We start from the raw sequence: 26,959 nt of genomic DNA, 5'->3' as shown, positions 1-26,959 counted from the left end.
GTGCGGAACTTGGACACGTGGCTTGCGCTTTCCAATCCGTCGCGATGGCTGGTCCGGACCGTCCGACTCGGCTACGCGATTCAGTTTGCCAGGCGTCCGCCCAGGTTCAACGGTGTCCACTTCACCTTGGTGAAGGATGAAAACGCTGCTACCTTGCGTGGAGATTGCTACCCTCCTACAGAAGGGCGCGATAGAACCTGTCCCTCCTGCCGAGATGAAGAAGGGGTTTTGCAACCCCTACTTCATCGTACCGAAAAAAGGCGGTGGGTTGCGGCCAATCTTGGACCTGCAAGTACTGAACCGGGCTTTATACAGACTCCCGTTCAAGATGCGGATGCAAAAACACATTCTGGTCAGCGTCCGGCATCAAGATTGGTTCGCAGTAGTAGACCTGAAGAACGCGTACTTGCACCTGTTCGCCTCCAAAGAATCCTCCCCACTGCCCGCTCTGGTACGTCCTGACCGAGGCCCCCCTTGGCATAAACGCGCTGGCACACAGCTGGCCCCCTGGCATGCGCAAATATGCATTTTCCCCAGCGAGCCTACTTGCACAGACCCTGTGCAAGGTCAGGGAGGACGAGGAGCAGGTCATCCTGGTAGCACTCTACTGGCCCACCCAGACGTGGTTCTCGGACCTCATGCTCCTTGAGACAGCCCCCCCGCTGGCGAATTCCCCTGAGGAAGGACCTTCTTTTTCAGGGACGGGGCACCATCTGGCACCCGTGACCAGACCTCTGGAATCTCCATGTCTCCCCTCTACGAGGCGCCTGTATGCCTTTAAGTGCCGTCTGTTCGCTAAGTGGTGTTCTTCCCGACGGGAAGACCCCCAGAGATGTGCAGTCGGATCAGTGCTTCCTTCCTGCAGGAGAGGTTGGAAGGGAGGCTGTCCCCTGCTGTTGCCGCCATAGCAGCACACCATGACGCAGGTGACGGTAAGTCCTTAGGGAAGCACGACCTGATCATCAGGTTCCTAAGAAGCACCAGGAGGCTTAATCCCCCCAGACCGTGCCTCGTTCCCTCATCGGACCACTCTGTACTTCTTCAGGGTCTACAGAGAGCCCCCTTTGAGCCTTTGCACTCAGCCGAGCTTATGGCACTCTCCTTGAAGACTGCCCTCCTGACTGCGCTCACTTCCATCAAGAGGGTAGGAGACCTGCAAGCGTTCTCTGTCAGCAAAATGTGCCTGGAGTTCGGTCCGGGCTACTCTCACGTGATTCTGAGACCCCGACCGGGCTATGTGCCCAAGGTTCCCACCACCCCTTTTAGGGACCAGGTGGTGAACCTGCAAGCGCTGCCCCAGGAGGAGGCAGACCCAGCCCTTTACGCATCTATTTGGATCGCACGCAGAGCTTTAGAATCTCTGAGCAGCTCTTTGTCTGCTTTGGTGCACAGCGGAAAGGAAGCGCTGTCTCCAAGCAGAGGATCGCCCACTGGCTCATTGACGCCATAACTATGGCATATCACGCCCAGGACATGTCGCCCCCGGTAGGGCTACGAGGCCTGTCTACCGGAGTGTAGCGGCCTCCTGGGCCCTGGCCAGGGGTGCCTCTCTAACAGACATTTGCAGAGCAGCAGGCTGGGCAACACCCAACACCCTTGCAAGGTTCTACAACCTCCGGGTGGAACCGGTTTCATCCCAGATAGTGGCACGCAATACAAGCAGATAAGCCTGGGATAGCCAGCCGGGTGTATCGCTTGCACATAGTGCCTTCCACCTCCTTTTGAGCTGAAGACGTGTGCCATTAATTCCCAGTAGTGTTCACAAGTTTTGTTCCCTGGTTGACTTCCTCCAAGCCCTGTGGCAGTCGAGTGTTCGGAGAGACTCGCTGCCAGCCCAGTACACGTGCTAACTAAGAGCCCTGTTCTGGGGTAGGTGCTCCGCATGTGGTGGTTCCCTGTAAGGCTAACCCCATGCAATATATATCTTCCGCTAATTCGTTTCCTTGTTGGCAAACTGCGTCTTCCTTGGGCAGAGCCCCTCTGTCCCAGTCTCCATGTTTGTAGTAACTCCTCCCCCATTGGGTAGGATCTACCTTGAAGACTCTCCACATGGTCGGAAAGACCACGTGACTTATCCTTCCACTTAAATACCCCCCCTCTTGGGGCGAGGTGTGGTCTCCGCGGTGTCTTCCCCTTGGGAGGGACACCCCCCGACTAGACCTGGCGGCCCAGTTGGATAATCCCCCTTCTTTTTTAGGGAGTGGAAAAAGAGAAGGGAAAGAGAGGCCATGACTGGGTTAAGCCTGTCTCTATCTCTTGAGTAGTCGACTTGTCCCCAAAGAGCCGTTCGACACTCTTAACTATGTTGGGGGAGGTTACGTGTCAACCTGGTGTGCTGGCTATGAGGCACACAGTAGTCTGCCCACCACACACCGCCAGTTCAGGTAACACAGTTAAGCCAATTGTGGCGTTTCATATAAGGACCCCTAGTGTCACTACATCGACACAACGTCGAGTGAGTGACAGATAGGGAACGTCATGGTTACTTGTGTAACCTCCATTCCCTGATGGAGGGAACGAGAAGTTGTGTCCCTCCTACCACAATGCTGAACTACCCGCTGAAATGGCCGGACCTTATATCGGCTCCTCAGCATAAAACCTGAATAAGTGGTTGCATACCAGCTCCTTTTATACCCGTATGTCCAGGGGAGTGGCATGCAAATACCACTCGCCAATTTTCATTGGCCTTTTATCAAAGACCAGAGGTGTCTCGGGCTCCCAAGAGTGACCTCTAGTGTCACTACATCGACACAACGTCTTGTTCCCTCCATTAGGGAACGGAGGTTACACAAGTAACCATGACGGTTTCCCCATTTGATACATTTCCATCTTCCTCCATTTTACTTTATGTTCTTCATTCAGCCAAATCAATATAGGTTGAATTTGGGCAGCTTTATAATAATTCATTAAATTGGGGAATTCTAGACCTCCAAGCCTTTTTGGACAACTTAAGAATTTTAAGACTAATTCTAGGTTTCCTATTATCCCATATATATTCACAGAGTAGTTTATTCCATTGTCTAAAAACACTTTTTGATAGACAAACTGGTAGATTTTGAAAAAGGAAAATAAACTTATGGAGATTATTCATTTATATAGTCTCTATTTGTTTTGTAATCAATAGTAGCCTATATTTATTTGTAATAGTTTTAAATGATATATAAAGTTTTCAATTCAAATAAATATACAAGCTTTTATATTTGAAATAAATTGAAGCTTTTAAAATGAATAAGCCTGTGTGTTCTTGTTGTGGGCCTATATGCATTCACTTACGCATTGATATACCAGCTGTTTTATATATAATTTATCACATTAAGATATTGTTTGCAGCAGTCCTCTTGAGCTCTCGTTGTAGCCGCTGTTTCTTGTTGTTGTGTAAATGTCTTTAATTGCTTCATAATTTTACAGTTACCCCTTGTACTTTGTAAATCATGTGTTTAAGTCTTCATGATTTCATGCTTAACTCTTGAGCAGTGTAAATGCATTTATTTTTTTAAATATATTTTTAGAACAATGTCTTGTGCACAGTTTAAATTAATTTTAATTCTTATTTTCATAATCATCAGCTTTCAGCAGAGAGGTAAATCCCGCTGAGTCTCTCGCGAGAAGTGAATCTCGTTCTCTCACACGATTGTGCGCTGCAGACGTCACTCATTCATGTGCACGAGTGTGTAATCTAATCTTAAAGTCAGGACTGAAGCCTGAGTTGACAGAGAAAGTTGATGAGCTGCATCATGGTACAAAATAAGGCTGATTGCATTGGTTTGATTTTGTCAACCTGAAACTAATCCTGAAACCCCGAGTTCGTTCAAAGACCTTCGTGGTACAGGCCTCTGAAAAAAATTAAAAGACACCATAAAGGTCCCCATTGTCGGTTCTTCTGTTTTTGCCATTCCTTATAAAAATCGAGTTGCTGCAAACTTGCTGCATATTTGCTACTCATTATTTTCAAATACAAACGAGCTTTGCGGCAAACTCTTCATTGTCGCCAAAGGTTTGATGCAGGTTCACCACTACCGGTGAAGAGCTTTAAACTTCTGGCAAATATTTGCAGCAAATACCAAGCTTGTTTGCATGTGAAAATAATAAGTGGCAAATTTGTTTCAAGTTTGACAGAACTCTAAATTTTGTGCGAGTTAAAAGTTTTACCTGGGTGAGTACTTTGACTGGAGACTAGCTTAAATTGGATATATCCAAAGGATGGAACCATCGTCGTCCATGTACCTTTGAGAGTGGATGTGTTGAAAGGCAGTGTCCTTGTTGGCCTTGCTTACTACAGTAAGCACTGTTTTCTATAAGATTTATGCCCAAGCCATGTGATTCCTTGTAAAAATGCCACAAAATAGACATTACATTCTTTCGGCTTCACCTCTAACTGGCCAATAGAGTGATTTCCGAACAAGAGACCAGTGTGCGTCCATGTGCTTGAGTGAAGATAGACAGAACCCATGTTCATTCTGAGGAAAACGGCTGGTTCTTGGATGCCGGGCTGAAATGTAGTGGGACGTATAGTGAGATCCATATATCTTTCATATGGGTGTTTGTGGTCAAGTCATTGTGAAATGGAGTCATTCACGTCTTATTAGTGGAAGTTTAATTGTAGACTTGTAGACTTTTGTGATCCATGGAGATGACTGTTGAGTGGATGATGACAGATGCATTTTTATTTAAATGAGAATTTGTGGAAATGAAGGAAATGGTGAAAAGAATCAGCCTCCACCATCCTGTTGTGTAATCTGAGACAGCCATTAGACTCTTAGACAGCATATGCTGCATCTGCTACCCTTTTTGATCTGGTCAGCTCCTAGGTCATATGCTCTTGAATCACACTTAAGTCTACAGTAAAACTTCTATTTGATTTAAATGGGTGTATTGCAGTTTTAATGTCCATTTTGCTTAAAAATGTATAATTCTGTGAATTGTACAGGGGTCTCTGTAACTAAGTACATTATGAAAATATGAATTTTATAAATTATATCTTTTTCAAATTTTTCATCATTTGCCACAATTTAGCTTTTTAAAAATATACAAATCCATGTATTTCATCAATATTATGTCTTGAAATTGCATGCATTACTTTATATTGCATATTATATTTTGTTACGTTTATTGTTTACATGCATAATTTGTTCTATTTACAAGCAGGCTATTTACATGGATTTTTAGAACACATGCTAAAACTGGCACTTTTTAAGCATATTCTTGCTTTGGTTGAGCACTCACACAAGAGAGGACTCAAATGGCTTCTTTACTGCATCCGTGCTATATGTGATTAGAATGAAAGATTATTAATATTATTTTTATCAACATCTGACTGTAAAGAACAGAACAGATATTAAAAGAGACATTATTCAAAGGCAAAGGGGTTGTGCATTGATTTGTACACACATTAAAATGTAATTTCACGGAACAAATCAAACCAAAACGAAACGTTTTAAACTCTCTACACACAGTGAAAGGATCCTGGTATTACACTTCTTCGCCAATATACTATTCAATCATGGTGAGTGAAATCGGAACATTTAACAGCCAGTCCTCAAAAAAATATTGTTTGTGAGCATCAGATATAGTCTCCTTCTCCTGGACTTGTACAACTGCTGAATTATGGCATGTGACACACAGAGGTGCAAGTGTTGATCACTCTGGTGCACATAATGACACCAAATTAATAAAAGACACACAAATATAGCAACCCGCATTGTGTTCTCCATCATGTGCACATTTGTAAACATGCATTGGGCCTTAGTCGTTTTTCATCACCTTTCACTCCGGGCCCTAGGGCGGCTGCCCAACACCTGCACTCCCTCTAGTTACACCCCTGTGCATCGGTATATTGATAATTTTAACCAGCCCTATTAGGAGCGACAGCCTCAGTTACCATTTACTTTCACCGTATGAAAAAAGATGCAATGAAAGCAGATGGTGACTGAAGCTAACACTATACCTAATATCTCTTTTTCATTTTTAGGTGAATGATCTCTTTATGTTTTTGCACTTTTGTGTGTATGATTTCACACCACATTACACAAAAATGTGACCTTGAACTTCTACTCTAATAAGAACCATTTAAAGCAAAACTCACCACTTGACCTTCTGATGTTCTTCAGAGATAACATATGTTACCCAGTTTCTGGACAAAATCTAAAAGCAAACTGCTGTGCACACAATTTATAGAGTTGTTAAAAACATATGTTTGTATTAGTAGGATTTATTAGAATTTTTCTTGAGTTTATTGAAGTGAAAAATAAAATAAAAAACATGTTCCAGACAGAGCATTTTGATATTCTGCTATGTTACTTCAACCACACATATATAATTTATGACTGGGCTAGTTGGGGGGTAATTACAGTAAGTTGCCTCATTTTGCCTTGGCTTGGCTGCCTTTCAGAGACCTATGCACACATACCTCTTCTAAATCTGCCATGTGGTTTTCTCACAAAACATTGATTGGAACTTTACTAATCTAGAATATTAAGGTGTCAAATAATGGTAGTCTATGGAGGCAATGGAGGTTTAGTAATTGAAGTTTATGTATTTTTTCTATCTAATCTCATAAGGTTGTTTGATTGTCTTGCCTTGTTCAAACAACAGATCCACCCACTTCTGACTCTGTTGGCAAGAGAGTCCAGCAGTAATCTACCTGTTTGTTCCCCGTAGCCCAATTTTTAGAATATGCCTAGCTGTCAGGGACTTGTTCTGCGACCACAGATTTCTTAGATGGTTTATTTGTAATAAGACAGCAGTATGGTTCAACGCAGAGCTGCCAAGTTGTAATTAGAAAGACATAGGAATCTGGGAGAATAAAACATTAATTTTTGCATGTGGCTTAGACGTGTTTCTATATAATTGCCTGACAGTTGATCCCACACATTGAGTCTATGTGAACTGAAGCCCATCAAATACCATTATCCGCCTTTATTTTTTTCTTTATCATGTGTGTTTTACCCTTAATTCCCCATTTGGAACATTAGATGCTAAATCTTAAATGCAAGTCAATGCATACTGCTGTTAAATTATACATTCAATTATACTGGATCAGGATGATAGAATGGCTAAAATCAGTAATCCAAAAGCACATTAGAAAGTATTTGTTACTGTGTGAAAGTTTTCCATGGCCCCCAGGGATGTTAACCCAAGGCCTTACTCGCATCAATGCAATGCTGAAAATGGCAGCTCGGTATTCATGTTCCAGATGTGCCTTAGCAGAGGTGGTCTGAGCAGTGTCTGAGCTATGTGCTTTGGGTGGTGTTTGAGGGGTCGTCTGAGAATACCTGTGAGGAATGTGTGGTGGGGTGTGAGAAAACATAACAGGCCCATACTTGCACTCCCACTCGCCTGGCCTTCAGTGTACTCTCCTCCAAGGAGCACCTCATAAAACTTTCCCCTCACAAGATCATCAGATAGTGAAAGAAGCCCTTTATGATAGGGGAAATGTTTATGGTTATTTATTTTGAACATCTGAATATCTTCATAAGGAAATATTACCTTGCTGAAAAATTAATCAGCCTCAGTCAGCCTAAAGAGCAGATCGCCCAGCCTGTTTAGACTGGTCTTTTGGTTGGTTTTAGAGTTTTTTGCCCTTTTCAGCTAATCAGGCTGTGAAAGCATCTTGGCCAGGCTGGGAGACCAGCTTTAGGTTTGCTGGTCTTACCAGTTTTTCACCCAACTCTATATTTTTCACATCATTTTCAAATGATTCTGTCATGATTTATTCACATACATGTTGTTCAAAAACTGTATTACATTCTTTCTTCTGTGGAACAGAAATGAGATTTTAGATATGTTTGTCTCATTCACCATTGACTTTCATTGCATCTTTTTCCATACAATGAAAGTGAATGGTGACTTTTACATCTATTTTTGTGTTCCTCAAAATAAAGAAAGTCATACAGGTGTCGAACAACATGAGGGTGAGTAAATTATCTATTTTTTATTTTTGGGTCAACTATCCCTTAAAGATGTTTTATTTCAGCAGGTTAGATTCAGACAACTGTATGATCATGTGCTCTTCTATAATTCTGTGACTGTAATGGTGTCCCCTTGACCTTCCCCACCTTTTTCGTTGACGACCCCCAATGCAACCGTCCACAGGCCTAACTTTGTTTGCCTTGCAGCCCCTAACCATAAACCTTGGGTTCAAAGTAACATGGCAACTAGTGTTGTAAACTCATGAAATGCATGATCGTGCATCTATGTGCGCTTACAGTTCACTTGAGGGGATCACTCTTTGATTCTCTCCTCATGTGGCTTCCTTTAGATTGGGGAAACCACTGACAAATCTATGGGACCGTTCACACCGAATGTGTCCTTTCGCTAAAAATAGCTAAATGCAGCAGCTACGAATAGATCAGAATGCAGGTGTTTCGAGACATATTTTTTAACAGTCATACAGTAGTTATTTTTAATTTCATACAGCATCTTTAAAACAGAGCGCTCCTGCACGAGACACTGAAAAAACAGTGATATGCAGCCAAAGACATCTGTCTAACATGTTTACATTGGAAAACACTTAGAGAAACAGCGTGGATGGATGCAAAAATGCAGAGGTGTATAGTAACGAAGTACAGTTTTTTTTATATTTGTACTTTACTTGAGTATAACTATTTCTTTAGACTTTTACTTTCACTTCACTACGTTTTGCGACTGAACACCGCAAAAAAATAACAGCTGTACGTGCAAAAATGCATGCAGATCGGCGATTGTTATGTGCAGTGGCGGTGCTGGCTTACTTGGTGCCCTAGGTGAGATCCGACCAGATCAGTCTCCCGCCATTCCAGGAAACCTGTTCATATAAAAGTAAATCACATGCATTTACATTTTACATTTAAACAAGGTGCGGTGTGTATGAATAATTACCAGTGCTTATGAAAATGTTCAACAATATATATTTTTATATTTTATGAAGATGTGAATGGTCTTTGCCTAAGCAAAACTTGTTTTCTGGATGGTTGCTAGGGCATGCTATGCTGTTGTCAAGGTGATCTCTGCTGTGTGTTTTGGCGCATGGCTACAGTATGCGGTTGCCAGGTTGTTACTATGCTGTTGCTAAGTTGTTTTCTGTGTTTTTACACATTGCCCTGAAGTTAACAGGGTGTTCTATGTGGTTGTCAGGTTGTTGCTATGCTGTTGTTAAGTTGTTTTAACTGTGTTTCAGCACATTGCTATGCAGTTGCCAGGGTGTTCTGGATAGTTGCTTATTAGCCCACCCCCACAAGTCTCTGTTCTGGTTACTAATATGACTCAACTCCCTCCTTCAATGTTCCAGTTTTTATGGACTGTGGTTTTCATTTACACTCATCCCATACATATGATCATTCTAATGTGACTTGATTGCGCCATTAAAGGAAAGTTCATTTAAAAATGAAAATTATCTCAAAATGTTCTCACCCTCATTCGATCCAAGATGTGTATGACTAATTTTTTTGCCCTGCAGAACACACACACACACACACAAAATAAAAAGATTTTCAGAAGAATATCGCTGTTGTGTAGGTCACTTCAATGTAAGTGAATGATGGCCAGATCTTTGAAGCTCCAAAAAGCACATAAATGCAGCTTAAGAGTAATCCATAAGACTCCAGTAGTCTTTTGAACGGATCCAATTGATTTTTGGGTGAGAATAGACCAAAATATAACTCCTTTTTCGACTATAAATTTTGACATTAGAAGTCTTCTTGGCGATCAAGATTTCAAGCTCAATTACACTTCTTATAGCACCATCTAGGGCTCTGCGCATGTGTCAAGCACTAGAAAGTGAAATCAAGCTTGAAATCATAATTGTGCCTAGAGATTGGAATGGCAAGATATACAGTGAAAATTAGTTACAGTTTGGTTTGTTCTCACCTAAAACCAACCGAATTGCTTCAGAGGACATGGATTTAACCATTGTAGTAGTATGGATACATTTATGCTCCCTTAATGTGTTTTTTGTAGCTTGAAATGTTTGAATTGCATTGAATTGACCAACAGAGCTGAAATATCGTTCTAAAAATATTTGTGTGTGTTCTGCAGATGAAAGAAAGTAATCCACATTTGGGATGGCATGAGGGTGAGTAAATGATGAGCACCACCAATCAAATAAGTTGCCATGGGTTTAATGAATTGTTCCGTAATTTATGCAGTTTACTTGCACTTTTGACACTTAAGTAAATTTAACATCAGTTACTTTAATACTTTTACTTAAGTCGTTGTCTCATGAGCTACTTTAACTTTTACTTGAGTCAATTTCCATGAAGGTATCTTTACATTTACTCAAGTATGACAAATGGATACTTTATACAACACTGCAAAAAATGCATTAAACGTGAATGTCCCGTAAGTGTGACAAACAAATTGACCATGCAATGTATTTTGGGGTGTTTTTGGTTAACAATATTTTACAGCTTTGGATACAAAGCATTACATTTCAGAAACCACTTTGGAAATTTTCTAAGCTTCCAAAGCTTACCAACTGCCAAACATTGGAATTTTTTTCCCCACTTGGAATGTAGTTAATTGTAACAACTTTTTACCCAGGGGTCAAACAAGTCCCAAAGCTGCATTGAACCTGGTTAACAGGAAATTAAAAAGGACCTAAAATGTCCTTAATGAAGGAATGTCAACAAATTGTTTTACAGGATGCATGTAATCATCACATATGGCATGGAGATCCATCCCATTTCCTATCAAGCTTTAGCTGATAGCAAAAAGCCCAGATCCAGAAAAGAAACTCAGCTGCAAGGATTGCTGCTGTGAGGGGAAGAGAGAGTAGTGAGTGAAGGAGGTTCTCAGGTTCCCCTCTTTAATCAGATGAAGCAGGCATTGTGCTGCTCCATGTGTCAATGGCGAGGATTAAACTGCAGCAAAGCTGTGTGAAAGAATATTGAACAGAGCAGAGATGGTGCACTTGGCTGCCAACGTAATTATTTCCTGAGCGTTTGACAGGGTGCCAGTAATTACCTGATACCGGCCCCTCTTTATCTCAGTCAAAGGGGAGTACAAGTTTACACTTGCATGTGTTGCACCATAAAAAAGCTGTTAGACTGTGCCACTCGATTCCCTATACCTCCCTCGCTTCATTTCTTGTCTTTCACTTTCTGAAACAGTAGTTAGCTAAAGTGCCGCATGCTTCTTTGCCAAAGTACAAATCTCTGTCACTTTGAGTGCCGTTGTTAGAGTGCACACAGCAACTTTAACCTGTCCTCCATTGAATCAAATGGCACCCTAATGGTGCTGTCATCATATTAAATTACTTCTGGGGTGCTGAGGGGAATGACATTGCATGCAGCAGCGATGCACAAATGGCCATGTGTCTGCTACACAAAGGCTCTTGCTGCTAGAATTTGATAAGGCCTAAACTTTTACAGCTGTGGGGATGCTGATGACAAAGGGTCTGTGGTCCCTTCACTGTAAAAGAGGGGGCTGTCCCTGCATGAAATGTAATTTAATTTAATGCCTGTAGGCTTAGTGACTCTAATTGGTAGCATACCCTACGGGAAGACATGCAGGACCAGCTCCAGTCCTGCACATTGCCAGGCAGAGATATAATCAGAGCTGCTGGGAGAGATGGTATGATATCTCCACACTAATATCTGCTTGTTTACACAAGGCAGGACAAATATACCTGAAAAGGGTGGAAAATAGCAAGCACTTTTTTGCTTCTTACATCCTTTTATGGAGCCTGTGGTTCTGAATATGCCAAAGATGGCATATGTGAGCCACGCAAGAGTGAAGTAAGTCTGAAGCTAGTACAACTGCATGATCCTCATGGCATCACACCCTAGAGAGTTCCAATTGTTGTCACATGTTGGTGTCTACATGAAATACCTACGCTGCTACTTCTAATCGGGTCTGCCACAGAGCTGTTAGGACACTTGAGCTGTTATCCACTGGACTTCTCAGTCAGGGTGAAGGGCTGAGCCTTCAGTCCCTGACACTGTCTTTGAATTGGCCCTTTGTGATAGAGGAAAAGCCACTGCCCCTCACAAAGGGAAAAGGTCGGAAAGCACTGCTTGCCTTCGGCTTTGTGTTCCCAGTTCTGAGAATGAGGGGATTATACAGTGTCACCACAGTTTACATGCTTCTGGTGTAGACTTACCATTCAGTTTTACAAGGCTTTTCTCAACTGTCTTCTTGTACCCAACATTTCCATAGCACATGTTTTTAATTGAGCTAAAATGTTATTAGTAAAAGTCATAGAGTTTATTTAGGAGTAACATTTTACAGTTTGTTCTTTTTTCAAATGATAGAAGTGACTATTTCTTTTAAGATAGAAAATAGCTTTACCGCAGTTATTATTGTTCAGAGTGGCTTTAGCTAATACATTTGTGTCTTTGCAAGTATTAGTTCACTCTCTGTGTAATTTTTTGTATTTTTTTGTATCTTCTCCCCTTTCTCCCCAATTTGGAATGCCCAATTCCCAATGCACTCTAAGTCCTCGTGGTGGCATCATGACTTGCCTCAATCCTGGTGGCGGAGGACAGTTGCCTCTGCGTCTGAGACAGTCAATCCACGCATCTTATCACATGGCTTGTTGAGCACACTACCGCGGAGACATAGCGTGTGTGGAGACTTCATGCTATTCTCCGCAGCATCCACACACAACTCACCACACACCCCACCGAGAGCGAGAACCACATTATAGCGACCACGAGGAGGTTGTGTCTCTACCCTCCCTAGCAACTGGGCCAATTTGGTTGCTTAGGAGGCCTGGCTGGAGTTACTCAGCATGCCCTAGTTTCGAACTCGTAACTCCAGGGGTGGTAGTCAGCGTCTTTACTCGCTGAGCTACCCAGGCCCCACTCTCTGTGTGATTTAGATTTTTATACAGCTGCTTTTTAAGTTCTGTTATTATATATTCATTTGTGAGTGAAGTTTGCAGAATAATATTTCAATTTAATATGAGTTAAATTGAGATCATCTTGATGTTTGGGCTGTGTGCAGAAGATTTCTGTCCATCTCATCCAATGATGTTCCTGATGTCTTCAAGACTTATAAAACTTGGGTGCTGTAATAAAGCATATCTTTTCATACTGATGTTATGTTAGCCTCAAAGAAAGATCACACAGACAACATTGTAATTATGGCTCGGCCCTTTTCAATGTGTCTGACAGGCATCCATTCAGAGAAGGCTCCAGGCTCCCCTCACTACAAAGTGTACCCTTTTAAGGTTTGATGCATCTTTAGATCAAATACAGGAAATTACTGTCCTAGTTGATTTATGATTTCTATCGTGAAAGAATTCCAAAACTTTGATGTTGTTTCAGTATTATCACCCATTTAGAAAGACGTTGAAAATTATAGACTAGTGTTTTTACGGGGCCTGGGTAGCTTAGCAAGTAAAGACGCTGACTACCACACCTGGAGTCGCAAGTTTAAATCCAGAGCATGCTGAGTGACTCCAGTCAGGCTTCCTAAGAAACAATTGGCCCGGTTGCTAGGGTGGGTAGAGTCACATTGGGTTAACCTCCTTGTGGTCGCTATAATGTGGTTCTCGCTCTCGGTGGGCCGCATGGTGAGTTATGTGTGGATGCCGCAGGGAATAGCGTGAAGCCTCCACATGCGCTAGGTCTCCGCGGTAACGTGCTCAACATGCCACGTGATAAGATGTGTGGATTGACGGTCTCAGACGCGGAGGCAACTGAGATTCCTCCTCCGTCACCTGGAATGAGGTGGGTCACTATGCCACCACGAGGACTTAGATTGGGGATTGGGGATTCCAAATTGGGGAGGAAAAATAAAGCCTAATTTACTACAGAAATTTGCCTTTTGGTTATTAGATTGAATATGAATAACATTTCTTACAGTTACTATTATGTCTTTGTTTTTTGTTTTGTTTTTTTATTTAGCCTATTGAAAATAAATCACATCTTGATTTGTGTCCTTTTTCCTTGCACAGCTCTGAAGAGGTCCTTTGATATTGATGACGTGAACGATATCCCCACATTCTCCCATACATCTTCAGTAACATATCCTATCAGCCCAGGTGCAATCCTCAACAAGACAAATGATGTGAGGAATCCAGGGAACCAAGTGTCTCCTCCTTACTGCTCCAGGATTAATATCAGCTGCAGTCCAGCCCAGAGCCCTGTTATGAGAAACAGGATGGTGTCCAGTCTCTCCTTCAACCGAGGGACAATGGGAAAGCCCACCATCAACGCCAACACCGGGATCAACCGAGCTGCCTCTTTTCAGAACAAATTTAACCCTAATGGCTTCATTACATCTTCAGGGCCAGGAAGTGACAATGAGAGTCTCCATAGCTCCTCTTCCAGTCTAGAGTACCAGGCCTCTTCTAAAGTCTGCAGCTACACCAGCCCTCCCCAGAGCCCCATTGGTGTTGAGGAATACAAGGCCCAATGTTTGGGCAGCCCAGCCCTAAATAAGTTTTCATCCCATGGAAACATGTTTCATTCAGAGCTGGAAGGCCCTATTGTTGTTCCGACTGACCCCATTGATATGAACCATAGCTCTATGCCTTCTCTGGACCTCCAGATGGCAGAGACCCCAGGAATGAGACGAGTTGTTTCACCTGGATCAAGACTCACCAGTGCAGGTGCACAGTGGAACACAAGTCCTCATCACATCCAAAACAGCAGCCCTTTCGCAAGGGACATTTCTCTAAACCAACAGTCTCCTAAACCAAAAGAGCCGGTGCGCCTCAACAAATTCCCTCTTGACCTTGAAAGCCTGGTCTTCAAGTCTGAGGAGGAATCCCTGGCAGCACCTAAACCACCACCAAGATTTCACCCACTGACCAACAGCCCCACTATGTCGGCTAGTCCCTCTGCATCCATCAGCAGCCTCGATAGCACTGACATACCCATGGCTCTCAGCAACAACATAGAAAAAAGGGAGCCCTTCACTCCTTCTGGAGCCATCCCAGTCCCCAACATCAGCGAATCTCCTGCCCTGTTGTCTCCAGCCCAAACTCCTCAGTTCAACATAGTCTGTAAACCCCAAGTGGTCCAGGTGGCCCCTGCCTCTCCTCCCCTGTCAGGACAGATGGAGAATAACAGGAAAATAAATCAGAATGAGATCCATGCCAAGGAAAGTGTGGGTTCCATATTACAGAGAATTTCCTCTTTCTCCAGAGTGGATACTAAGGCCTCAGTGTCTGATCCAAATCCTGTTATCCCCCTGAGTAATGGTGTCAAAAAAGACTCACCTCCAATACAACGCAAGGAGCTCAAGAGATCAGAGGGTAAGCTGTATTGTCCTTAACATTTCTGTTCAGGAGTCTTTTTAGCTAATAACTTGGGTTATTAAAGTTGACCGGCAGAACTGGGTCAGTTCCAGTGGTGGTAACACTGCAAGGCACTTAAAATGGGAGGTAAGCCCTTTGCAATGAATACAATTAGTAAAGTAAACAGACCTGTGTGGGTCTAAAGGCAGCTCTTATTTGAAGTGCTGCTGTCATCACAGCTGTCTTTCCACACCTTACCAACATACTGTAGAGATGGAGAGAAAGGGGGGATGGGAGAGAAGAAAAAAGACACAAAAAAAGAGGAATTCCTGGCATATCAACAAATAACTGAGTGAAAACAGTGATAACAGTTCAGGGGCACCTGTCATCGCTGCCTAACCAGTAAAGTGATCCCTGGCAGCCATATCTGAGTTTAACGCAGCCAGAGGCAACAGACTCATCCCTATAAACATTCAAATTTCTCAGGTGTGTCAATCACTGCAACTATCATCTCACCTAAATCCAGAGACACCTACTTTATTTAGCATGGGATTAGTGTAATCCAGACAGGGCCTGAAGTGTTGGCACCATAGTTATGTTCATACTATTGGCTTTACATATCAATAGACAAAGATTAATTCAGGTCTGATGCTAAGTGATATCAGGCAAAGGTATCAGGGTGGGATGCATATACAAATTTTGTCAACACTCTGGTCCTCACAGATTCATTTATTCCTGGTGTAAATTGTCTCTTCTGTCAGGACATCTTTGTCTTTTTTAATTTTCATTTTTTGGGCCTTTTGCCTTTATTTTGGGGAATTTTAACTTTATTTATAAGAAATTGGAGTCTAAACCATGTAAACCAATGTGGAATTAGGGCATGACCTAGGCTGGGCTCAAGCTGTTGTCCCTGTGACTCATCAGCTATTATATTTCCAGAGCATGTGCATAGCCCTCTGCATCATAGCTCTGACATCTATGTCTTTTAAAGTCTGTTGGTTTCAAAAACATCATAGTCAAAAATCGTGAATCAATAATAGTAACAAAGCGAATGGGATCTGTTTGTGGTGGATATTGTTTGCACTAAATATTCAGCCCCAGTGCTGAGAGCCACATTCTAGTAATCCAGACTAAACGATTTACTAGCATGGAAACTTTTGCTAAGCAATAAGAGGAGGGACATGTTTGCATGTTGGATCCACAGAAAGTGCAGTATGATTGATATTACACGTGTACCACAAACCATAATGAATTATAATATTTTGTCATATTTCAGACAAAAGCACATGTTGGGAAAACAGGATTTTATTTGTCCTGACCAGAAATGAGTCAGGGAATATTTCCTCCTCCTTGTTGTGATTCCCCCTCCCTCTTCACTTCCTGGGGTCATGTTGCAGAGGGGACAGGGTGTTTTCCTGACCTGAGAAAACGGAGAGCATTGAACTGGAAGGGAATCATTGGGCGCCTGCAATTATGTTTGGACTCTTAGATTCTATTCTCGATTTTTCTAGCAGCACTGATTGTACATATTTCACGAGTACGCTGGGTGGGCATTTTGACATCTGCGCTGATCCCAGGCAGCCAGACCCCACACTGCCATGTTTTCTCTGAAACATAAACATAACTTCTTTTACTCAGGGTGATTTATAATTTCCAGTGGTAGTAAATGGGGCAAAAGAGGTGCTGCCCCAGGCTCGCACCTCAGGATGGACTGTGCTGTTTGCTGTCATATGGTTGAGTTGTAAATGTAGATGGGTGTAGGGTTGATGTTCTTCCGGGGGGCAAACACCCTCCTTCAGTATTTGAAACAGACCTCCCAATGGTTACGTCAGTGGAAGCCTGGGATGTGAGTGCTGGTTTATGTCATGTTATCTGCTATAGGCAGTGTTTTTCAGTGGCTCTGTGGTGTCTTGTTTTCTTTTCATTTTTCCCTCAAAATATCTGGGCATACATCTGTAGCCCTTTAACAAAGCCAATGGGAAACACCCGCCCATGTTTTCATCATGTTCCATAGGACGTATGACTTGTTTTATTTTTTGAAAAAGGGGGTATATTTAGGCCTAACATCCCTCACCCATCATTCAGCAATATGTAGGTCCTTTGCTCTACATCCTGTGATAACAAGGGAAAAGATAATTCACTGCTGAGGCCAAACACATGACACACTCCCAGCTGTGTTAATTGCTGTCCTGGGACCGTGGGGCTTCCCAGTTCATTTACACTGTCAGTAAGACGTTCACGTTGGTGCCATAAGAGCTTAAACTCTTATGATGACTACCATGGTGACTTGAATTTGTCATATATTTTGAGAATTTTTAATTTTTTATTATCTGCTAAATCTTTCTAATTTTACATTGTGTCCAGGTGTGATACGATAAAGCGACAGGAGCTAAGATCTTGAAATATATATATTTAAATCTTATGATTTGTACAAACTAGATGCGATTACGACGACTGCATGGCAGAACATTTTGTTAGTCGCTTCCTTATTTCTAATTCTGCATCGTCATACTGGGAGCCCCCCCCACAGTGAAATGTCATTGGTCCAAAATCCCACACCACATAGTTGAACATCAAACGACACCTAAGTTCTGATTGGCTTTAATTGCGTCACTTTGCTCAGCAGTTTCACGTTCATTAAGGAACAGACAAATTGCTTGTCGCTTTTTACTTGTATTGTACCTGGTTAGAATACTGTGTTATAAGTGTTTTAGGTAATGTTTACTTGTAGTGTACTATTCAGTCTTTTTTATTAGTGGAACACAGAGGTGTCTAGAATAGCTACTTTATATTTGCTTATTTATTTTTTTCAGGGCTTTTAGATTAACAGGCCAGTTATTGCTCATATCCAATGCAAACTGCATTTTAATTTATCTCCCTGAAATCACAAGACATAGGGAAACAGGAATCCCTTTTAACGGATGATGATGAGGCAGGCTAAATCGTGTTTATACTTGTCTTGTTCCTACATTTATTGCAGTTTGACAATGATATAGACTTAAATAGTACTGTATGTCTTGTAAAATCAGCCATCGTGTTTCAACTGGCTATAAAGATGAAAAATGTTCTGCTAATGCATGTTAGCTCCTCAAATGATTGTTTTGCTATCACTTCTTTCTGGTCAAAGATGTTTTGCTCCCAGTAAAAAAATCATGAAAACAAAAACAGCCGAAGGGCCTTCCTCCCCTCTCTTCCTCTAACAGAGAGAGAGAGAGAGAGAGAGAGAGAGAGACTTGAATTTTAAGGGTCTATTTATTTACTAAAAGAGAAAAATTAAAAACATTTTGGGAGGAGAGAACAATAAATAACAATAAAATAGGGAGAAAATAATAATAATAATTCAATCAAACATACATCTAAACATAAATTTGCAAAACGCCATCATCAACAACTTCACAAATACATTGATTTACTCCCCATTTGTATTTAAACATTTCCATATCATTGACCAGTTTATAGTAAGTAAACTCAATTTTAATACAAGATTTTAATAATCCCTTTAAAATGGACACAATATCAGTTGACCCGACACCATTCAAATGATTTTTTCGTGACAGCCAAATAGCCAATTTTGCCTGCCTGAATAAGAAATTGATTAAAACATGAGCTTCCCTCCTACTTCTGCTATATTTTGGCCCGTAAATGAAATAAAACGGTGTAAAAATTTCCCCCAGAGTCTGACACCACTATAAAACAGTGGCTTAAGCCTTTCACACTTTAAAAACAAATGAAAAACTGTTTCCTGTTTTCCACAGAATGAACAGCCCTCCCCTACCTGTGTATCAAGGTGTGCTCTGTATCTGTTTGTAGCTATAATTCCATGTACAATTCTCCACTGAAGGTCTCCAGACCTTTTCTCAATTGGTGGTTTGTACAAGGACCTCCAGCTACCTTTAGGGGAAACGCCTAGCCCAAACATCTTCTGCCATTTGGACTCTTTGACACTTTCCAGTGTATTAAGGTGCCATACTTTAACACACAGTGTGTAAATAGCTTTCTTTCCAGTAACACCAAAAAAATCCAGCTGTGGTGTCTTAAAAGATAGTAAGCTATCTTCTTTTTCTTGCCATGGTCCAGTCTCTGCTAAAACACTCAGCTCTGGAAAAACACATTTATCCACCTCTTCATCAAAAGTTTCTAATGCCAGTCTGTAGTCCTGTGGCAGAAAATCTAATATCCGAGTCAACAGATTCTGTGCCAATCTGATTGATCTTAATCCCAGTTTTAAAGCCAAATTTTCAGCAGTTGTCCATCCTTCTTTTTCTATTAAATGCCAAATTTTTGTAATATTTGCTGCCCACATAGCCTTTCTGAGAGTATCTGATATAAAAATGTCCAAGTCAGTGCAGAATTAAAAAGTAACGGTTCTTCTTTGAGCCATAATGTCTGTGCGATATTTGCGCCCTGCAAAAAACTAAAAAGTGTCCATGATTTTAAAATTGATCTATAAAAAGAGCTCAAACCAGACAAGTAAAGTTTATTGATATTCATGAAGAACAGGTGCGGTGTAATCCCATGTTTCCCGCTCACATCTTCCCCATAGAGCAGTCTCTGTGCCATCTGAATTCTGAAGGTCTTTATTCTTGATCTGATGTCAGTCAGCCCCTGGCCTTCTTCCTATATAGGTAGATACAGCACAGCCGCTTTCAACCAATGCTGTCCTGACCAGAAAAAATCCACTAGTCGCTGCTGAATTCCTCTCACCAAATCATCAGTATTGCCATTCTATGCCATAATGAAGATGCAACCAAATTGTTACAGACCAGGACCCTCCCCCTGTAGGACAGCTGGGGTAGCAGCCATTTCCAGTGAGACAACCGAGCAGACACTTTCTCCACCAGGCCCTCCCAGTTTTTTTTTCTATACTCTTCTGTCCCTATAAACACCCTTAAGTATTTAAAACCTGTTTTTCCCCACTGCAAGCCACCAGGAAGTGCTGGACCTTTAAAATCTCTTCCACACCACAAAGCATCACATTTACCCCAGTTAACTACTGCTGAGGAGGCTTTTCTATAGCACTCTAAAGCCTCCTTTAGCAACTGAATGTCACTTTGCTCTGGGATTATAACTGTGACATCATCAGCGTATGCAGAGAATTTAATATGAAAATTGAGGGAGTTGACCTGTAGACCCACTAGCTCTCTCCTCAATCTACACAACAAGGGTTCGATTACTATACTGTAAAGTTGACCTGAGAGAGGATAGCCCTGCCTGATTCCTCTATTTACTTTTATAGGGATACTTAAGCCACCAGCCATTTTTATCATGCACGTTGCCTATGGAAGTTTAATCTTGGAAATAAAATTATCCCCAAAACCATTAGCTTTATTTAGGCTTGTTATCTTTAGATCAAGAAAAGGCCTTCGACAGGGTTGATCATGTGTTTCTGTTTGATACTCTGAAAGCTTTTGGTTTTTAATCTATTAGCCAGACATATTGAGAGAATTTTATAATCAATGCATAAAATCGCTACAGGTCTCCAGTTTTTTAAAAGTGTTAAATCACCCTTTTTTGCGAAGCAATGATAAAACAGAACGTTGACAACTTGTAGGAAGAGCTCCTTCACGGAAGCATTTTTGAAGTATTTTAAAATAGTCATCTCCAATAGTGCTCAGAAACTATTGTAAAATTCAACTGGTAGTCCATCCAATCCTGGAGTACGACCTGAAGAGAGACCCATGACAGCCGAAGTAACTTCCTCAAAGGTGAGCTCAGTTTCTAAAGATTCTTTATGTTCTTCAGATAAAACGGGAAGATCCTTTAGCAGCTCGTTTCTATAATGTTCATCTGAGATTTCAGCAGCGTACAAATTGGAGTAAAAACCCATAGCAAGTCTGCGCATCTCCAGTGGATCTGATGTGACATATCCATTATTGTCCTTCAAAGAGTACATCTGTTTCTGTTGGCCCGCTTTTCGCTCCAAATTAAAAAAATAAGAAGTAGGAGCATCCATGTCTTTTACATTTAAGAAGCGGTTTCTTATAAGAGCTCCTTTAACTCTTTCATTTAAAATTGAGTTTAGTTGATTTTTCTTCTCAGTCCACAGTTCTTTTAGATTAGCAGCATCATTGACAGTCTGTAACCCTAACCTAACCCTAACCCATATTCTTTTCAATCTCATTAATCTATGTTTCCAGCCACTCTATAGTCTTTTTTAAATGTAAAGAAGAATGAGATGCATATTTTTGACAAAAATCTCTTATATGAACTTTACCAACTTCCCACCACTGTATAATAGTTTTAAAAAAAGACTCTTTTCTGTTTTCCAGGTCTCCCAAAAAATGTTTAAAGCTTCACAAAATTGTTTATCTTCTAGAAGTTTAGTATTAAAATGAAAATAGCAACTCTTGTGTGTACTTTTAGCCAAGGTAAAACCAACCGTAATAAGTTTATGGTCAGAAATAGCATTAAGAGTAATAGTTGTATTAGCAACTCTATTTCTCATGTTATAAGATATATAAAAACGATCCAAACGTGCAGCAGAAATCCTTTCATTGCAAACTTTCAACCATGTATATTGTTTTGTAGAGGGGTTATGTGGAGAACACATCTGAGAGATTTAGCTTTTTTTCACACCAGCTAAACAGGTTGCTGACAGTGCGTAAGGCTCCTCCCCATTTCTATCTAAAGTAAAATCAAGAGTACAATTCCAGTCTCCTCCTACAACAATAAAAACATCATCCTATTGTTCCTTCACTATGTTTTGTGACTTAGTGAAAAAAAAAAAATTCTTTCTGCTCCAATATCTATGCTCTAGGAGCATAGATATTCACAATCAAGATTTTCAAATTGCTGATTTCAGCCTTTACAATGAAAAACTTTCCTGGCTCCACTTCATTTTTTGATAAAACTTTAACAGTGGGGGAAAAAAAGAACAGCTACACCAGCACTTAAATTAGTCACATGACTCAAAACATACTCTCCTTTCCACCATAAACCCCAATCAACTTCATTACTGTAAGTACTGTGGGTCTCTTGCAGAAAAGTAACACTCAAGTTCTTCAAACATATAATTTCTGATAATATCCAATTCTTCCTCCCATCCCTCATCCCACTGATATTAAAGGATCCCACCCGAAAGATCTCCATGAGGAAAAGAGGGAGAAAGAAAAAACAGTAAAGAATGGAAACATAGGTTGTAAACCATCATACAAGTTTAGTTTTTCCCCTCTTAGTCTTTCTCTTCCTATTTTCTTAATCTGTCTAATAGCGGTTATATGTTTTTTGAGATGGAACCTCTTTTGTTGTGAGAGTTCTTCATAGCTACTCAATTTTCTTGCCCGCATCACAGAAGTAACAATCTTTTCTTTGTCAGGAAAATAGTCGCCTACTTCAACCCCTGCCTTTCCTTTAGTCTTGTGAAGAAAAGAGTTAATCTCTTCAACAGTGTATAGATCTTTATCAGCCTATCCTGGCACATCTGCCCACTGCTCACCACCTCTCATACCATCATCAGTAAACTGTGACAAAAGCTCCAACTCATCAGTGAGGTTCTCCTCTGAGCCTCCTGCCAGAGCTCCATCATTCATCTCCTCTGAGCCTCTTATTTTTTCTCCAACATTCATCTCAGTCATATCCTCAGCAGCAGTCTGAAACTCAATAACATCAGTAACATTCACACATCCAGCATTAACACTGTTATCACTCACCTCCTCCTGTCCTTTCACCTCCTCTATGATTTCAATTTGTTCCTCACTTCTCTGCTCTGCTCCATCACTTCTGTGGTGTTCAACAGCAACTCCAGTACCAACTCGAGATTTGGACGGCCGTTGATCTTCTCTGTGTGGACACGCAAACCTTTTATGGCCCAAATCTCCACACTCAAAACATTTTAAACTCTCAGTGCTCGCATAAATCATATACAAGTTTTCTCTGTTAGTAACACGGAAAGAAACTTCTTGAGTCCGCGTGGGTGAAATGAGGAACATATAGACTTGGCGTCTGAAAGAAAGCACATGTTTAAGTGACGTGTTTTTACACCTGAGGGGAATCAGTTTCACGGGGCTTGCTAAATTCCCGAATCTCTGCAGTTCTTTTGTGATTGCAACATTCGATATAAATGGTGGAACATTAGAGATCGTGATTTTCGTTGCTGGAGCGGATAACGGCATAACCGTAACAAAAGTTTCTTTGACCCATATCCTGCTCACAGTCAACTGATTTATCTGCGATTCAGACTTTAAAAACACCACAATTGCTTTGTTCATCCATGATGCCGACACTATATTATCAAAACCGACCTGCTCTCCAACAACCAAGAGCATCCACGGTCACTCCAGGCTCCGGCACACACCTGCAGCCGTGCCGGACTGACAGAGCTGACCCAGGAACAGACACCCGAACACACGCGGTTAATAAACCATGACTTTTCACTTTTCTTTCCTCTGCTAAGATTTAAAACAATCAAACGAGGGGAAATATAAAGAAAAAAAATAAATAACAGAAAAACATGATTATCATTGCATTCGCTCCCAACAACACACTCAGCTCCTTCATACGCTCCCAGCATGCACCAGAGAGAGAGAGAGAGAGAGAGAGAGAGAGAGAGAGAGAGAGAGAGAGAGAGGGAGAGTGAAATCAGCTTTGAAGCTGCCCATAAATACAAGACCTCGAGAGATGGTTTCTCTTTTGACACTGCTGCAGCTACTTATGTGGTCAAATAAAACATGCCTGGAGTCTGCTGATCTGCTGATGAGCTGCGTTTCATTTCATCAAGATGACCTGAGAATTTCCCCTGATATCCTGAGAGTAAAATTCCACCAACCTCAATATTTCTTCATAACTGTCAAAGTGCTAGGTTCTGCATTTTTAAAGTATTAAAATCCAGTCCAAATGAAATATATATTTCCATAAAAGTCTCTCTCTCTCTCTCTCTGTCTCCTCCTATCTCCATGTCTTGGAGTCATGTCTCCACTTGTCTGATGTTGGCTGAAAGCTCTTTGCTGCCATTTACAGCACAATTTACTCTGGATCTAATGACAATGATTTAGGGAATAAATTCTTCCCAAGCAGATGTTTAAGGCCAACCTCCCATTATCTCCTCCAGCTTAGTGAGAGAACAAGACAGAGACATGTGATGTGATTTGTAGAAGTATAGTTTCTACAAAGAAAGACAGAGTTTATCACCTTTTCTTTTACTAAAACAATTTAGTTACTTAACATTATAGACAATTATTTATTTACATTTCGCAGGTCTTTAATACAAGAAACTGCAACAAACTACATTTGTAGTCCATAATTTAGTCCATAACATTTTGTATTATTATTATAAGCAACTATTTTTCATCATTCTGCATTAACTTCTATCATTTGCAATTAAATAAATGGTCTCTCTCCCTCAAACATATCTATTGAATGTCTATGTGTGAAAATCTTAATGTGAGAAAAATGATCCTACATGTATGAGCAATCTGACTCTTGCTTTTATCCTGAAATGGTACTTGTGAAAAAATGTATTCTTGAAAACTGGTAACTAGTGATTTTTAACACATGGTACCCGAAGGGTAGAGATGCTTTAATCAGATTGGGTAAGGATTATTATTTTTTTATATACAGGAAATTATAACCAAAATAATGAGAGCCTGTTAAAAGGTTAACTTCTGTATTTCTGAATGCACATAGCCCGCATGTACTTCTGAAAGCGATTAATTGTGAATCTTATGCTGTCGGTCAAGTACATTGATTTATGAAGTGGCTTTTTTGAATCCAGCGTATTATTTCTATACAATGGTTATTCCTGATGTTTTTGTTTTTTTTTACTTTTTCCATGCTTGGTGCCATTTCAAATTGTATTCTAGTTTCTTTTGTATTGAGAAGGAAATGTGTTTCCTCTGCAGATAGGACAACATTAGCAAGCAGCAGTATTCTTATCTTAGGCCCATAGAGGTGTGTCTGTAATGGGATTGACTTGCCTGTTAACCAGGACATTTATACATGCATAAACCTAGTGGTCTCCTCAGAGAAACATTTGGATATGTTTTCTCCCCATTTAGCATAATTTAACTTACTGTCTTTGATGATTTATTACCTGTGCACACATCCTGAGGCATTGGAGAGATGAGCAGTGTTCATGGCTTTGAGCAGCAGTATTTTGTGTGTGTTTTACCATTTGAGACATTATAAAAGGAGGAGATGGACCACTAGTATGTACAGTATATGCATAATATATATATGGATGATGTTTGCTAAAACAGCACAGTTTATGATACTGTTGATGTCATATTTTATTTGGGATTTGAAGTATTTAAAGTCTTGACCAACAGTTTTGGAGATCGCGATCTTTCCCCTTTCAAGTAGCTATAGTAAGTGTTGTTCATGCATTAAAATAACTGCCCGGAACCATTACCAATATGGCTGCTAAGTGAGCTGACTTTAAGGGTCTTTGGTTTCCATTCATCAACAACCCACTATTTGGGCTGGTGGAGCTTTAACTAATTAAAGCTGCTCTGTTTTGTTTACTTCACATTTAAAAGTGTTGCCTGTGACTGAAGTAAAATGTGATCATGCTCTTTTAAATGAGAGGAAAATATGCACCTCTGGGACACCTTTGGCCTCTTCTTATCCTCCAAGCTAGCAAGGTTAATGTTGATACCTGAAGGGCAAGCTTTTAATTCTAGTGCTTCGCCTCACATCATCAAGTATATAAAAAAAAAAAAAAAAAAAAAAAAAATGAAAGATAAAGGAAAATCAGAAGCAAGCACAGTTTTAAAGACCCTGTTTACATCTGGTATTAAGATGCATTTTTGGTGATCCGATCACATGTGGTCACGCTAAATACAGGTGTAAACGGGGTTGAAAATGTTTTTGTGATCGGATAACAAAAACCACATACTATATGCATATAACTGCATCAGATTTGAGGTGTAAACGCTATTCCGTCCTGTATGCGTCCCAGCAGCAGCGAAGTGCCACCCCTCACCTGCCAATCAAACGCTGCACTAAAACAAGAGTTTAAACTTTGCCAGTTACCAGCGGCTTTAAAAGGAAATAACCATCCAATCTGAAAATTTTAAAAAGTGTATACAAACACAAACTCGAAAACTTCACGGATCTTCTTCAGTTTTTGATACCAACATGCAGGAACTTATGAGAATGTCGAACATCTGCAGCTCAGGTTAATACAGGTAATCCACTAAAATAATGGACATTTCTGCTTGAAATGTTAATGTTGTGCTTAGATCAAATTTCAGATGCATCTGGGTGAAATAGTGCAATTTCTTTTCATGCTTTCTTTGTTCTGACTTTGTTGTGGTTTATTATCATGCAGTAACACACTGACATAGTGATTGATGTATGTCGTCATGAAACAGAGACCATCTCCTACAAATCTGATCACAAGTTGTCACAGGAGACACATTTAAGAGACCAGGGGCCGGTTGCACCAGCTATACGTACGTTACAACTTAACCTAGTTGTGGCGTAAATGGGCACTTAGCCACAATTTACACACTACTAAATATTTTAGGGTTGCACCATTAAACTTAGGTAGGATGTAACCCTACGTATAAACTAAATATTTACGGCAGCCTCCGACCAAGAGTAATGGATGGCATGAAAAATCAGACTGATATTTTATGACATCAGTGAGCTCATGTTTTGCGTGACAGGCTTCAGTCTTTTCGACATTATGATGTTGACATTTACACTCGTTTACATTTACGAGAGAGAGAGAAAAAAACTTACTTTTAAGCAGCTCTTCAGCATGAAACCATTTTAACAGTGCAGTTTTCAGGGTGTCACCCGGTGTCAAGTTTCAACACATTCAATATATATATATAGGATATTAAAATGAATAAA

The 26,959-nt window shown here is 40.8% G+C and overlaps 1 protein-coding gene across 4 annotated transcripts in view; it reads left to right on the top strand.

Moving 5' to 3' along the window:
- Window positions 1-26,959, top strand: part of septin12 (septin 12) — a 103,681-nt gene that overhangs the window by 5,416 nt on the left and 71,306 nt on the right. For all 4 annotated transcript variants that reach the window (XM_051713842.1, XM_051713841.1, XM_051713846.1 and 1 more), the window contains exon 2: window positions 13,877-15,181. In XM_051713842.1, the coding sequence (XP_051569802.1) occupies window positions 13,877-15,181 (1,305 nt within the window). The remainder of the gene's footprint in view (window positions 1-13,876; window positions 15,182-26,959) is intronic.

The sequence above is a fragment of the Myxocyprinus asiaticus genome, chromosome 13 (assembly GCF_019703515.2).
Source record: "Myxocyprinus asiaticus isolate MX2 ecotype Aquarium Trade chromosome 13, UBuf_Myxa_2, whole genome shotgun sequence".
Lineage (NCBI taxonomy): Eukaryota > Metazoa > Chordata > Actinopteri > Cypriniformes > Catostomidae > Myxocyprinus > Myxocyprinus asiaticus.
Note: the sequence above shows the minus strand (reverse complement) of the source record. Positions and strands in the feature narration are given on the sequence as shown.